At 36.8% G+C, this 16,136-nt stretch overlaps 1 protein-coding gene across 1 annotated transcript in view; it reads right to left on the minus strand.

Annotated features, from left to right (window-relative positions):
• The window catches only part of tmem110l (transmembrane protein 110, like), a 121,593-nt gene that overhangs the window by 75,060 nt on the left and 30,397 nt on the right, over window positions 1–16,136 (minus strand). The window contains exon 4 of the mRNA XM_039761322.1: window positions 9,269–9,390. Within this exon, the coding sequence (XP_039617256.1) occupies window positions 9,269–9,390 (122 nt within the window). The remainder of the gene's footprint in view (window positions 1–9,268; window positions 9,391–16,136) is intronic.

Below are 16,136 nucleotides of genomic sequence, written 5' to 3' on the forward strand. Positions count from 1 at the left end.
TTTGCATGACCTGCCAGTTCATGGCTAACCGATTGTTAATCCTAGATACTTCCACTTCTCAATAACACACAATTGACTGAGGCAGACCTAGCATAGCAGAAATTTCCCGTGCAAAGGTGGTATCCTATGGCAGTGTCATATTTAAAGTCACTGAGCTCTTCAGTACAACTCATCCTATTACTGATGTTTGTCAACGGAGACTGCATGGCTATGTGACTGATTTTACGCAATTGTTAGAAATGAGTGCAGCTGAAAAACATGAACGGAAAAATTTGAAGAGGTATCCACAAACTTTTAGCTGTATAGTTCATATATATATGCAAGAAGTGAGCATATCATGGTATATACCTACTTACTTTGATAAGTGTTTGTACAGCAAAATAAAACAGGACTTTAGCATGATATATTCACTCTCTAAACAGCAGTATGCTGCAAGAGCAACAGGGACTATAGGCAAGCTGGCAAATTTTGTACACGCTGGAAACCTAAAATACCACCACACAAATGAACTGAAATGCAATGAAGCATTTTCAGTTAAGTTGAATATGTCTGTGTTAACTACCACAGTCTACCTCTGCAAAACTGAAAAGCTTTCTTTTGTGCATATGTGGGACAAAAAGCAAACCATACAGAGATCTCTGCATAACTTTTAATATTTTGTAAAAGACTCACAATGTAAAATTCAGCTCTCACCAAAGATATGAAGCAAATGTTACTTTTTCACTTTATTGCCGTTTGGCATGTCTAACAGACTAATTGCTCATGGTTTCTCTAACTTTCCCACTTCAAAGTAACATGCAACTTAGTTCTTTTATTTTAAGAATATACAGTACACAAGTAATATATCTGTAATTTTGTAATCTGCCAAAAGACAAGGAATTTACATAACAATCATAACATAACCAATCTTAAAGGTTGGAAATGTACCATGGCTAGGTATTAATTAATAAGGTAGTGTAAGAAAACAACACTGGGTGCACTTACTAAATTATTATACTTCATGTGGAAGGAGACAGTGCAACTGTCACATAATAAAAAAAAAAATAGGCAGGATTTCAAGGGTTAAAAAAAAATACAAAAAAATTAAAAAGTTGAACTTGTGTGCAAATAGCAAAACCACTTTGTCTTTTTAACCTCATTAAGACATGAAACCTGCAGGGTTGCAAAAGGAAAATTAATTGGTGTAACCTGGTATATGTGACAAAAGCTAGGAAAGTATGTATTGTGCAAAACATTACTTTTGCTAACAAATGTTTATTGCAACAATTTCCAAACGAACAACAAATAATTTTGCAAGAACGAAGAATTTCTTTCCAGATAACATAAGTTTTTGTTTTGAGCAGTGAGTGATATCCCTATTCCAGCATTGCTTCAGAGTATAAATATTTAACTAGTTCATGGTTAAAAGTGCAAAACAAACATTGCTAGGACACTCTAGATGTCTTAATATCACACCAAACAGCTTTTCAATATGGTTACAGCTTTAAGAGAAAGTAAACGCAAGGTTATCATCAGATTACAGCAAAATAAAAATCAGTAAAAGAGTGTACTGTGAAATAATTCAAACAACATAACCAATGTCTTCCACTCAGAAAATTGCACTTAACTACTAATCCCTTACAATGCTTACAGTTTAAATCATGTGGAAATGACAAATCTTAAGACAATAGTGGTGCATTGCAGCTTTATTTAAAAAAAAAAGTTAACCACAGAGCTGTCTGATAAAATATCATGCAAACATCATGAGAATATCTCAAGTACTCTTTAAAAGATCAGTGATGTCTAAACAACTGTTAGCGGTTAAAATAAACTTCAGTCAATCATTTCCCGGCCAGGTAAAGAACTTCAGTCCATCCCTGCTGAGCTGCCAGTATATTCACTCCGTGGTTGGAACCTCCTTGCAACCTCCTGGAACAAGCAGGGAACAGCCTCCTTTTCTTCTCTGCCATTAAGTACAGCAGCCTAATGGCCAGGTAATGAATCATGCACCATCCCAGTTGGAATGCCAGCCCACGCCTACATCCATCACAATTAATTCAGAAATAATCGATAGGCAATTTTTGGATTACGGCTAGACTGGTTAGTTGTCAGTGGCAGTAGCGTTGTTACCAGAGACGGCAGCTTGTGCATGTGTCCAAAGTCATTATTGTAGATTGTTGAGAATTACAAAACAGATAGCATAATTTTCAAATTTTACATTATTAATATTAGAAAACGATTTAAATTAAGTCCTCAATATTTTAATTACAGACGAGACAGGAAATGACTCAGTCACTCAATCTGATATTGCAGTGGAAGAATGCACATTGATTATGAAGCTATGGAATGATGTTTTAATGAGAAGATTCAACACAAAAAAAATGTATACTTTTCTCATTATTACTAAGGGCACTCCATACAGGGTTACTTACTCTTTTTTTTCCCCTCTCTGCAGTCAATTATTCTTTTTTTCTCTCTCTGCTCTTTGTGCATGTCCTCCACCCATCATGATTTTATATTGCTTATACAATTTTACAAGGTCAGTGTGGTAAATTATTGCTGCGGTGTTTCATTAATATATTAATAAAATACTATGGCCTACAATGTTGGATTAGTATGGCAGTATCTGTCGGCATGCCTTTAATGTGTATATAACTGGCTACATTTTTGTTTAAATACCCTGGACATAATATCATTCTTGGTTAACTTTGAGTTTAAAGGTCTATTCTATTGATGTTAATTTGACTGTTTGAGTATAGGATTTCTGCTTAAAGCTTGCACTGACCTCTATGATAGGAATCATTTCTTCAAACTCCTGCTTCATTGATTAGCACATAACCATCCCCACCATTTATTTAAACTCTTTTGACACCAGTGCTTTATTAAAATAGTTCCTGGAACCATGATGGGGACTAATTTTGCTTATATTGAAAATTCATTCTGACCAGTGGCGTTTCATGCCCATGTAAGACTTGGTATGAGTGATATTCTACCACAGTGTTTCCCAACCTCGGTCTGTTGAGCACACTGTGGCTGCAGGTTTTTGTACCAACCAGCTTCTGTTTTTAATTGGGGGTATTTTCCTTATGTCGCTTAAATCATCCGAGATCAGATGCCTCATCATGGACGAGTTAATGCAGGTGAAGCTCAACCGGGATAAGTAAGTTTTTGAAATGCAGCCATGTAGTAGATTAGTCTAGCTGGATCTAATTATCCGAGATGAATGCGCGTGCCCGCACTGATTGAAAAGTCCATATTATATATTATATATATATATATATATATATATATATATATATATATATATATATATATATATATATATATATATATATATATATATATATATATATATATATATATATATATATATATATATATATATATATATATATATATATATATATATATATATATATATATAATATATATATATATATTAATATATATATATATATATATATATATATATATATATATACACATACACACACACTCAAAGGATTATTAGGAACACCATACTAATACAGTGTTTGACCCCCTTTCACCTTCAGAACTGCATTGATTCAACAAGGTGCTGAAAGCATTCTTTAGAAGTGTTGGCCCATATTGATAGGATAGCATCTTGCAGTTGATGGAGATTTGTGGGATGCACATCCAGGGAACGAACCTCCAGTTCAACCACATCCCAAAGATGCTCTATTGGGTTGAGATCTGGTGACTGTGGGGGCCATTTTAGTACAGTGAACTCATTGTCATGTTCAAGAAACCAATTTGAAATGATTCGAGCTTTGTGACATGGTGCATTATCCTGCTGGAAGTAACCATCCAGAGGTACATGGTGGTCATGAAGGGATGGACATGGTCAGAAACAATGCTCAGGTAGCCCATGGCATTTAAACGATGCCCAACTGGCACTAAGGGGCCTAAAGTGTGTCAAGAAAACATCCCCCACACCATTACACGACCACCACCAGCCTGCACAGTGGTAACAAGGCATTATGGATCCATGTTCTCAATCTGTTTACGCCAAATTCTGACTCTACCATTTGAATGTTTTTCCCTTTTCACACCATTCTTTGTAAACCCTAGATATGGTTGTGCGTGAAAATCCCAGTAACTGAGCAGATTGTGAAATACTCAGACCAACCCGTCTGGCATCAACAACCATGCCACGCTCAAAATTGCTTAAATCACCTTTCTTTCCCATTCTGGCATTCAGTTTGGAGTTCAGGAGATTGTCTTGACCAGGACCACACCCCTAAATGCATTGAAGCAACTGCCATGTGATTGGTTGATTAGATAATTGCATTAATGAGAAATTGAACAGGTGTTCCTAATAATCCTTTAGGTGAGTGTATATATACACTGCCAAGGCAGTACTTCACTGCTGCAAAGCACGGGTATTTTGCTAGTATGTCATAATTCCAGATGAAACGTGAGCACAGAGAGAACAGTGAAAGTACAAGAATATACTTCAAACTGGTAAATATTGGTATATTACTATTTAAAGAATTGTTAAAATAAAGAATCATACATAATATAAAAAACATTAATTTTAAAGCTAAGGAGGAGGCAGACAAGCAAAAAACAGGTGGAGGTCCACGCAGTCCAGACCTAACCCCTGCAGAAGAGTTGGCTCTTCAGCAAAATGCCCATTGCCCGGTTTTTGAGGGCATTGCAGGGGGAAGCTCCTCCTCAGAATCAGTGGCAGGATGCAGTGGTCACTTCATTTCAGGTAAAGGATGGTCACTGCATATTTTTGTCCTTAATGTGTGCCATAGGTATGTTCCAAATAGCCCACTTTTTTTGTTGGGTCAGTTGCAGGGAATGTCATATCCCTAGAACCTGTGTCTGACCAATGAGATATTGACGAAGGTCAAATATTTGATGAAGACACTGTCTGATTATTCATCAGGAGAAGAGGTACATTTTCAAAATAACGTTTGGTCAAACTCCACTCTGATCAGTCCCATGTGCCCCAGTCACATTTGGAAATCCTGGGTAATTAGAATATTATGCCGATTGTGAGATTCTTTACGGAACTGTGGGTGTTTTTCCCTGTGTATTACCTACCTGCAATGGCATGAAACGGCTCTTTTATTGTCTGCACACGCAGATGTCCAGTAAACACTATGAAATCCCAAAGGAAATATTTCAGAGCCAAATAGACTTTACAAATTGCCTGGCAAACTGCACTTTTAGATAGATTTTCTGCATCGCCTACAGTATAAAAAAAAAAAAAAAAAAAAAAGAGCCGCTTAAAAAAATCCTCAAAGCGATGCATAATGTGTGTGTGGTTGCGAGAGCCCGACCTCGCCTAGTTTGACTTCGAATATAAGGTGCTAATAAATCTTTGAGGTACAATATTTCCCCCAAAAGGCTAAAGCAGTATCTTTTGAAAAGAATTTCTTTCGGGAGCAATAAAGGATCTTGCTGATCATGCAAAACCCTCTCTATTTGAAATTCTCTTCTTATAATTTGCGCACCGACGATATCAATTGGTTGCTCATTCATGAACGGCGAAGCCATGACTGAATGAATTCCATGCACGAACACTGGTTAAGTGTGTGAGCTAATCTTTGTTTACATAGAACAAACCTGCTCCGAGCAGGTTTGAAGTAGTAGCGTAGCTGGAGTTTATGGCAAGGGAGGGACATCTGTCCCCGGGCATCCAGGGGGCGCCAAATTGATGTTACGAAATTTTAGAATTAAATGTTTTCCATTCTTAAATGCACTAAAAAGTAAATAAACATTTGCATACTCAGTCCATCACTCCATCAGTATAAGGATATTTTTTTCCTTTTTTTTTTTTTGTCTCTTTCTGATTTTGAAGCACGTATTAGTTCTACAATATATACCCAACAGAAAATAATTTATCTCCTCCACTACTCTAACATGCTTGACTCCCACCCAAAAACATTTTTGACGTTATTAAACAGGTCTTGCGACTGACATGAGGCATTAGTGTATCATTGTCTAAGTTAAAACTATTTAAAATAAAAAATATGACTTTTTTTCTTAAAATACTATTTTAAAACATTTTTAAAAATTTTCTTTCCCTTTCCCTTTGCATTTTGGCAAACAGGAGGGGGCGCGAAATCTTCAGCTGTCCCCGGGTGCTGAAAACCCTAGCTACGCCTCTGGTTTGAGGATTTGGATGTGCGGCTATGACAACACATCCAGCAAGAGTTTCGAAAAACCGACAGATCCAGGATCAAGCCAACTCGTCAACAATTACATCCGGCTAAACAAGTAATCCACGTACGAAAAATAACCCCCATGGCTAATTAAGTGATGTGTTATTTCCCAAGTTCTGTGTTTTGGGAACAAAATAGAAATTAGAAAACTAAGTTTGGTAAAAAAAAATATATATATATTAAAAATGTACCAAGCAGTTATATGGGAATAATGTATTTTTTTCTTTTTAACAATATTTTCATCTTGAATTTTATTCCACTTTCTAGGTGTTCTGATCGTTTAATTAATCCATTTTGTTTTTACTAATTAGTGGGTCTGATGCTAAAGTACAGACTTTGATTATTCAGTGTTTGTCAACATGTCTGCTAATTTTTAATTGTTATTAATAAGATATAATGATGAGGAAAAACTGCACAGATAAGGGGAAAAATATAATGAAATCAACAAAAGAGAGTTAAGCATTTAAATCAATATCAAAAGCAGAAATATTTCCAAAAGTCTTATAAATGTAAAAATCATGCTGCTGTGCTTTTCTGAATGTAGAATAAAAGAAAAATACCACCAGCTAATTAAATAAGATCAGTGTTATCAGGTGTTGTCACTGATTAGCAATCTAGTTGGAACTAGGGCTACGATTAGTCGACGGAATCGACGACATCAACTACAAAAAATCGTCGACACGTCAAACAGAACCTTCAACAGAGGCTCCTGTCACAAAGAACCACGTTGGTTTTTGTAACTGCAATGCACTACATGAACGTCTGGGGGCAGTATCGTTCGTTATTGTTTGTCAAGACTGCGCACAGTCCTACCAACACAAGCATCCTGGAGCTATGATGCCGCAGTCTCTTGAGAGGGAAGTTTTAGCGAGTAAACTTAGTGTCACGTGTTAACATTGATGTTTGTACTATAATGTGTATATCAAGGTTTAGACAATGACAGTTAACCCTTAAACCGACACATACTTGGGGGTTAATGCACCCCAGGACGCCAAATTTTCAACTGCACTTTTTAAGTAAACATCACAATTCACAAAGAAAATTGGAAATTTTAATGGAACACGTATTTTTTTCATGCAAAGAGCATCACAATTACTGCAACACTGATCATTTTACACACTGCAAATGAACTGTAAAAACTATAAAAACTACTGCAACAATCTGTTATTATATGTTCAAGGTGCAGCTGAAGCCATTGATGAAATTCAGTAACTCACTGAGCCAACTGCGCTTGAACTGGCTGCATGCAAACACACAGAGGTAAACGCTGATTGCAGGCTCATCTAGTGCAGTGGCTAAATCCCAGAGACAGTGGTGCTGCAGTTCTGCCAGTGCCAGCAGTGGTCGTGAGCTGGCTGCTCAATGAATATACGGCACTGACTGATGAGATCCGGTGTGCAGGCAAATTTCTCTGTGAAGCAAATATAGCCGGTTGCAGGGTTCAATGAATGTATGTAGCCGAATATACTCACCCCCTGCATGCTGGCAAATTGCACTGATACACGACTATAGTCGGTTGCGGCACTCAATGAATATAAATTGCCAAATATACTTGGCTTTGGCGTGCTGGCAAATTGCACTGAGAAACAACTTTAGCCGGCTGCGGCGTTCAACGAATGTACTTTTCCGAATATACTCTGCTCCGGCGTGCTGGCAGTAATTAGCTTGTTACATATTTTAGTCTGTTATTTTTTTTATTTTGACATAATATAGTACATGATGTGATAAACTACAAACACTTTTCCTTCAGAGTGTGATGATTAAAACATCTTTCTCTGTCTACAAAATAATTCTTGTGTATTCCTGCTACCCGTACTCCCTCTGAGCGTCTCTTCTCAGTAGCTGGGAACATTGTCTCAAAGAAGAGAGCCAGCCTCACACCAAAGTATATTGAAATGGTCACGTTCCTGCACTGTAATCAGAAATATATGAACTGAATCTTTTATAAACTGTATTCTTGTTTTATTTAATTTGAATTGAACCTTTATTTAAACTTTTGGACTTTAAAGACACACCAGTATCCATTTGGTTAAGTTAAATACACTTTTTTTGTTTAAAGACTATGTGCACTTTAGTTTGTATCGTTTAATGTATTTCTTCTTAACTGTGACGATCACACTAATATAAAACATCTGATTATTTTCAAATGCATACGTTTCACTGGTTGTTATTTTAATTTGGTTATTATTAATTTTAATTATGTTAATGCAGAGACATCAGGGTGTCATTCACTGGTGGACAGACGTGAGCGGATGAGGTAAGACATGCACTGAAGCCCAGAACAGTATGTGCAACCACAGGTCGCAGGCATCAAAATAGTCAGGAATGAAATAATCATGACCAACCGAAAACAAAACTGAACGATTAGTCGACTACCAAAATAATTATTAGTTGCAGCCCTAGTTGGAACAAAAACCTGCAGCCACAGTGTGCCCCCAGGACCAAGGTTGGGAACCACTGGTCTACCATAATTCAAAGAATCCTTGAAAGACAACATGCATTTTTACTTCAGACCTCTTTAACTTGATAAAAACTAGAAATTATTTAGCACCAATGGGTAAAGAATTGTTTTTTATTTTTATTTATTTTTTTTTAAGTAAAACATTTATTTTTCATTCCAAGAACTGCCTCACTTGAAAACTAGCAATATATGTTAAAGTACTGCTGTAACAGAGATTTCAGGGATGAGTCACCTTACTCTTCTTCAGTATCACAACAGCAAACTTAATACTGTATCTGTTATGTGTAAAGAAATCCACCTGACTTCATGGACATTTTTTTAATTCCTATACAAAATTAACTGCTCATGGTACTTTTTTAAGAAGATGAGAGCTACAGCAGAAATGAGAATATTATTTCAGGAAGACAGTCAGTAAGGGTGTAAACTCTTAATTTTACTGCCTAAACATACTGTATGGTAACAGGTATTCTGGATCGTTATCGTTAGAGACTTGTATGCAACACAGAGGGAAAGTGATCAATGACCATGAATTCCAAATTCCACATAAACTAATACTGATAGATTTATTTCATATAATGTCCAATTTCTTGACTAACATACTGTATATATGCTAAATGTATGAACTTACCATATTCTCCAAATGTTAATAATGTCACTTGCTTATATTCCACTATCCAAGACACAAGTTTCACTCCAGCCCAGATCACAAGCATTCCCAGAGTTGCATCTAGCAAAAAATTCATCAGATATCTACAAGAAAATAAAACAATGGAAAGATGTTGCTCAATTAATTAATTAAAAAACATAAATGTATTCAGTGAAACAATTTTCTCTTCTGCTTATTCAAATGAAGTATCACAAATGTGCTAAAGAATGACTTGCACTACAGTAGCTGCCACATTTCAGGAACCAATGCTAGAGAAAGATGGACCATTACAGAGCACATTCACTAACACTGCTTAACCCATATTTTACAGTAGCATGAGTTTATGATATATAAAGAAACTGAAGCTAACTGAAGGAAACCAACACAAAGTTATTTTTTAAGACAGAAAGACATATGAAGATATTTATGATCCTCAGTACTGTATTCACATATGGCACATGGTGCCACTGCTCTACTGCCAAGATGTTTGGCTGCCTATGGAAAAGTCTTTTATCTCTGATAAAAGGAGCACTTCGATCTTCAGGGAGAAGGGTCTTGAATCAGACTGGCCATCCCAGCACTGATTCAACTGTGGAACAGCCAGTAGGGGTTGAGGCAGCTTGTTGGTCTCTATGACACTGAACAAATCTGTATCCTCATATATGATATTTCTATATTTAGTGAGTAATCTATTTTTGCATTTTGCTTTGTAATTTGCACACATTGTTATCTTGTATTTCTGAGGTGGCAATGATAGATTAGCCATCTAGCTCTGTGAAGAGGATTACTTGTTTAAATACAATACACAAAACGGAACACAATTTTTTGGCACTCATTTCAAGCCCAACCTACCTGTAAAAGGGTCCATCTCTGAACTGCCTTTCCCAAGATTTCTTCCATTTCTTTCCCTAGGTGTTTTTTTTTTTGGCTGTCAAAAACAGGGCCTGTAAAAGTCCATTGCAGCACTCCCTGTGTGATTTTGGGCTATATAAGGAATACATTATTGCTGTACTATACATTGCACTAGCCATCCCACGCGGCTTCGCCCACATATTAGCGAAACAGGACAGTGAGGAGGGCCTGGCCCAGCTCTCTACTCCTGACATAACTCTTCCCCTTCCACTTGGCCCGCAGCCTCCGTCTCGCGAACATATATATTGCTCCTGTAAGTGAACTATGACTCTTAGCGTAATGAGAGAAGTCGCAAAATCAACCGGAATGTTCAAGAAAATTATATATATAAAAAAAAAAAAAAAAATCTAAATCTGTTAAGTAGTTTTCTCGGTCGCTAATTAAGCGGAGTTAAGATTACACCCGACGCAGACACATGAGTGAAGAGGGAACCCCCCCCACAGCCCAATGAGTCTCAGATTTGCGCTAATAAATTAGAACCACAACTGAACCGACACTTAGCGCCATGAGAAACTCGCAAAAATCAACAGACTGTTCAAGAAAATGATACAAAAAAAAAAAACACATGATCTAGATGCAAGAAGTAGTTCTCTCGTGAAAAGCGGATAGACATACAAAACGGGTCTAAAAAACAATAAGAAATTACGTTGTTTGGAAATGGTTTGGCTTTAGACAAAATGATACAGAACAAAAAACTGTTATATGTAAACTTTGTAAGAGAGAAGTAGGAACGAAGAGCGGCAACACCTCGAACCTGTTCAATCATTTGAAAACAAAACACGTTACGAAGTACGAAGAATGTATTAAACTTCGTGAGAACTCTGCTCAAAACGCAACAAAACACATCCCTGTCGCAAAACAAATCACACTGGCGGCAACGTTCTCTCGTTGCATACCATATGAAAAAACCAAGCCACAAATGGAAGGAAATAACACCTGCAGTAACATACCACATTGCAAAAGATATGGTCCCTGTTGCCACTGTCGAAAAATACGGATTTCAGAAACTACTGAGAATGATTGATCCCAAATATGTAATTCCCAGTCGGAAATACTTTGCCGAAGAAGGCCTGCCCAAATTATACAATAAGGTAAAGGAGAAAATTCTGAATCAGCTTCAGAACATTCGCCACTTCTCCACCACATCCGATCTGTGGACTAATTGTACCATTCAACCATACATGAGCCTAACGGTTCATTTTATTGAAAACTGGAAGATAAGAAGCGTTTGTCTTCAGACAGGATTTGCACCAGATGACCAGAGAAACGATTGCGCTGGGGCTCAAAGATGCGCTTAAATCGTGGAAATTAGACGACGCGCAACAAGTGTGCATTACCACAGGTAACGCTGCAAATGTGATTAAAGCCGTTGATCTGAACAAATGGAAGAGACAGCAGTGCTTTGGTCACTGGCTGAACCCGGCGATTGGTACGGTGTGTGTGTGTGTGTTTGCGTGCTAGTAATGTGTTGATCACGAACAAAATGGTTCTTTGAGCCGGCTCTTTTTACTGAACAGTGGGAGCCGATTCCCGTTTTTTGGAACCAATGTCTGTGTAGTGTTTGTAGCGAAACACTAAGTGCAAACATCTAATCGTGTGTCAGAACAATGCTAAATTTGGCTGAATTATAAAAGGCTGGAGTGGGAAAATGAAGAGGCGTTTGGGAGCCGAAAGAGCCGATTCTTAGTGAGCTGGGTAAAATGATCAGGCTCACTAAAAAGAGCCGAAGTGCCCATCACTAGTGTGTGCGTGTATGAGAAATGTTTGAAAATAAATAACACGTAATAAATATAAGAAAATTGTAATAATAAATGTAAAGTGTGTGTGCGCACGTATGAGAAATATGTTAAATTAAATAATAAACATGCTAAGAAATAGTAAATAAACGTAAATAGTGTGTATGAGAAATATTATTAATTAATAACGTAAATAATTAATAAGACTGTAATTTGTGTTTGGTTTTAGAGAGAAGCATGAGAGATCCCTGCATTGAACGGGCAATTGGTGTAGGCAAAAGAATTGTTGCACGTTTTTCCTTCAGCTGGAAAAAAAGAAGGGATTTGACCGCAACACAGAAAGAACTCAATCTGCCTTCCCATCAGCTCATAACAGAATCCCCTACAAGATGGGGGTCAAGGGCAGCAATGATACAGAGAGTGTTGGAACAAGAGAGGGCCATCACCCAAGTTCTCTCATCTGACAAGAAAACCAGACATGTGGCACTTACATGGCAGGACATAGATGTACTAGAGTCAACTGATAAAGCTATTCGACCCCACCTGGAATTTACAGATGTACTCTCAGCTCAGTCCTATGTTACAGTCTCCTATGTTAAGCCAATGCTACAACTTTTTCAAACCAGCATCTTGGCTCACCAGCCAGAAGACACAGAGCTCACTATGTCAATTAAGACCAAAATTCTTGATTATCTGAGAGAGAAATTTGATGACCCTGCCACCCAGCAACTACTAGACATTGCTTCTTTTTTGGATCCACGTTTCAAAAGATCATACATTCCTGAGGAAAAGTATGATGAGGTCAAACAGAGTTGTGTCTGAAGTGGAGACCCTTCAACATACTGTAAGACCAGTGCCCTGCCTGATTTAGCTGGGGAACTTTCAGAAGCAGCTGAAGTATCACCACCACTAGCCAAAAAGGAGAAGGGAAGCCTTGGTAGCTTCTTTAAGAGGCCAACATCTTTATCGGCATTGTCTGACAGAGATAAAATTGAAGCTGAACTTTCAACCTACCTACAAGCAGCTGAAACTGACACTGAGACAAACCCACTTGCATGGTGGAAAGTGCATGAACCAATCTTTCCAACTCTCAGTCGCCTTGAAAAAATATATCTTTGCATACAGGCCACTAGTTCGCCCTCAGAAAGGGCATTTAGCACAAATGGCAACATAGTGAACTGCCACAGGGCATCTTTAAAGCCAAAGGCAGTTGACAGACTTGTTTTTCTTGCACAAAAATTGTGAAATTGTGTTACCTGAATGCATGTTCTTGCCACGCTTTATTTGTGTACAAAACATAGCTTAAAAAGAGTATATTGAAACATTGTTTTTTTTTTAGGCAAACCTAGTAAAGTAGATAAAGCATCTACTCCTACATCACCTAATATTCAAATAACTGGTTTTCTTGCGTAAATGTTTAGATGCGTTTCTTGCATTAATGAGTATATTTTGGTTTATGCCTATGATGTAAAGTTGTAAGTTTGCAATTACATGTAAATAACTAAAGAGCAATATAAATGTGTGACTTCTTTTTTAAGTAATAATGGATAGGAAAAAAATATCGTTGCATATCGTATATTGACATTTGGTCCAAAAATATCGCAATTTGAATTTATATAAAATGTAATAATCTCATTTGTTTAAACTTATACCATAACTACAGTACCATAGCTAGGCTGCCATTGCACTGTTTTAGGTTAAAGTGAGCAGTAGATTCAACTGGTATGGACAAGAACTGGAAGAACAACCAGAATTCAGTGTTGCATAAGAGAGTACCAATGACAATTCTGCTGCTGCTATTAGTACACTAGAAAATCTAATAATAATTGAAAAATTATTTCAATATTACCATTTTAAAAAGGATCCCTCTAGTTAGTTTTCAATTAACATTATCAATAACCAAATTTCTTCTTTTTGAATTTTCTTCCCCATTACAAAACTCATTTAATTTCAGTCTCGGATCTTAATTCTCTTCTTAGTTGTGGCCTTGCATGTAACCTAAATTAAAAATTCATTAGACCAAAAATAAATGGAGAAAAAAGGGCCATCATCATTTCTCTAAAGCACACCATTAGTTGGGTTTGAGATATACATACAGTTTGCTGATTACTTTTAGAATAGTCACAACTAAAATATGGCAAGCCAACAAAAAAGTCAAAACATTTCCTCAAGCCATTCCACAAAACAGAGCAATCTGATGAAATTCATTAAGCAAAAACAAGCAAGTGGGCGAAGCGAATAAAAAAAAAAAAATAATGCTTTTCCACTGTGGACATCTTAGCCCAGTAGTCTAAAACTCCAGTGCTGGAGGGCCACAGTGGCTACAGATTTTCATTCGAACCATTTTCTTAATTAGTGAACTGTTTTTGCTGCTTTTGAACTTCTTTTGAATTAATCTGAATGGACTTGCTCTTGAAGACTCGGACCCCTTTAACACTAGAATTACCAGAGCCTACGAGAAAACTCATAAATCTGGCCCACCTTAAAACCATTCGCATCTCTCCGTCAGCGTCTTTTGTCCTGTAAATGTGCCGATTAAGACAAGCAGCCTGCTATTCCCCCCACTCCCCAGTTTCCGTTTCTATTTTAACAATGTGTTTACACAGATTACTGTAGAAACGGAACACACATGAAATGCATGTGTTCCAAATAACGATCTATTATTTCCACTCTAAAACTCCAGCACTTCACTCCCAGATAATCAAACAAGGCATGATCTGGGAGAAGTTTGTGAACGTTCTGTGACGGTTGGGTTTGGACAGGGATGGAATAGCAGACTGCTTACCTTAAAATGCCACATTTACAGAACAAAAAGACGCTGACAGAGAGGTGCGAATGGATTTAAGGTGGGCCGAATTTACGAGTTAGTTTTCTTGTAGGCTCTGGTAATTTGAGTGTTACTTGTTTCTTATTCTTTAATTAGCTTCCAAATAATAATGAGACACAAAAAGAAGTCAAAACATGAGCAGCAAACTATGTCTATTGTACAATATCTGCAAATAATGAAAGATGAAGGTCTCAGGAATGCAGATGAGCTTAGGTCCCCAAAACATATTACCACTGCTCTTAGAAATGAGAAAATATGAGAAAATCAATAATTTTTTAAATCTATGCTACTGCACAATGAGAACAGCAACAAGACATGGAATTAAAGAACGGGTTTAATTAACAACAAGAATCGGCACCTAGTTAAGCAGTTGCTTGGAGTGAAATTGGTTCTTCTGTTGGCTCCCTCACTTCACATTTCATTTCTGTTTGGGTGCCATTTAAGAAAAGAAATGAAGCAATTCAGAGGAACAAATCTTAAAAAACAAATCAATTAAAATTAAAGGAAAAGGAGTTAACAAGCAGGGAAAACTGGTCACCAATTAAGAGAAAGGATAGAATGAAAACCTGCAGCCACTGCGGCCCTCCTTGGAGTTTGAGACCACTACCTTAACCCACTCAGTCAATCAGCCAACACTAAAAGAATTATATTCTTTCAAACTATTCCAAGTTGCGTTACTAAAAAAATCAATTAACAAAAACCAGCCATTTCACTGTATCTTGTAAAAATTACAACTTCAGTCAAAAACTACATTTCTTGACCATTGTTATTAAACTTTCAATTAAAAAACATTTTCTAAATTAGATGTACACAACACATTGACTACATGCCAAGAAATCTCCAATTTTGCACAAAATACTTGACTAGGCAAAAAAAGTATGCACTCTGTTCATGATAGTGTTTATCTAAGCTACAGTACAATTCTCTTAATAATGTAGTAAACAATATGTTGTCATCTGATGAGCCATGAAAGAAAGTCATTAGTTACAGTAATCCAGAACCCCCCGCGATAGGTGAAAATCCATGAAGTAGAAACCATATGTTTGTATGGTTATTTTTATATATTTTAAGCTCTTATAAACTCTCCCACACTGTTTATAAATATTCTCCGCACAGTTATACGGTAAATCCGTTCCAGACTCAACCGCAATAAATGAATTTCCACGACGTAGGATTCTTGATTTATAAATCTAATATTTTTGTAGTTAGAGCATAGAAAACCTGTTTACGACCTTTTAAATAAGTTTTTTTTAGCATTATTAGAGCCCTCTAGACATGAAATAACACCCTTTAGTCAAAAGTTTAAACTGTGCTCCATGACAAGACAGAGATATGACAGTTCTTTCTCACAATTAAAAGAATGCTAACATATCTT

The sequence above is a fragment of the Polypterus senegalus genome, chromosome 8 (assembly GCF_016835505.1).
Source record: "Polypterus senegalus isolate Bchr_013 chromosome 8, ASM1683550v1, whole genome shotgun sequence".
NCBI lineage: Eukaryota > Metazoa > Chordata > Cladistia > Polypteriformes > Polypteridae > Polypterus > Polypterus senegalus.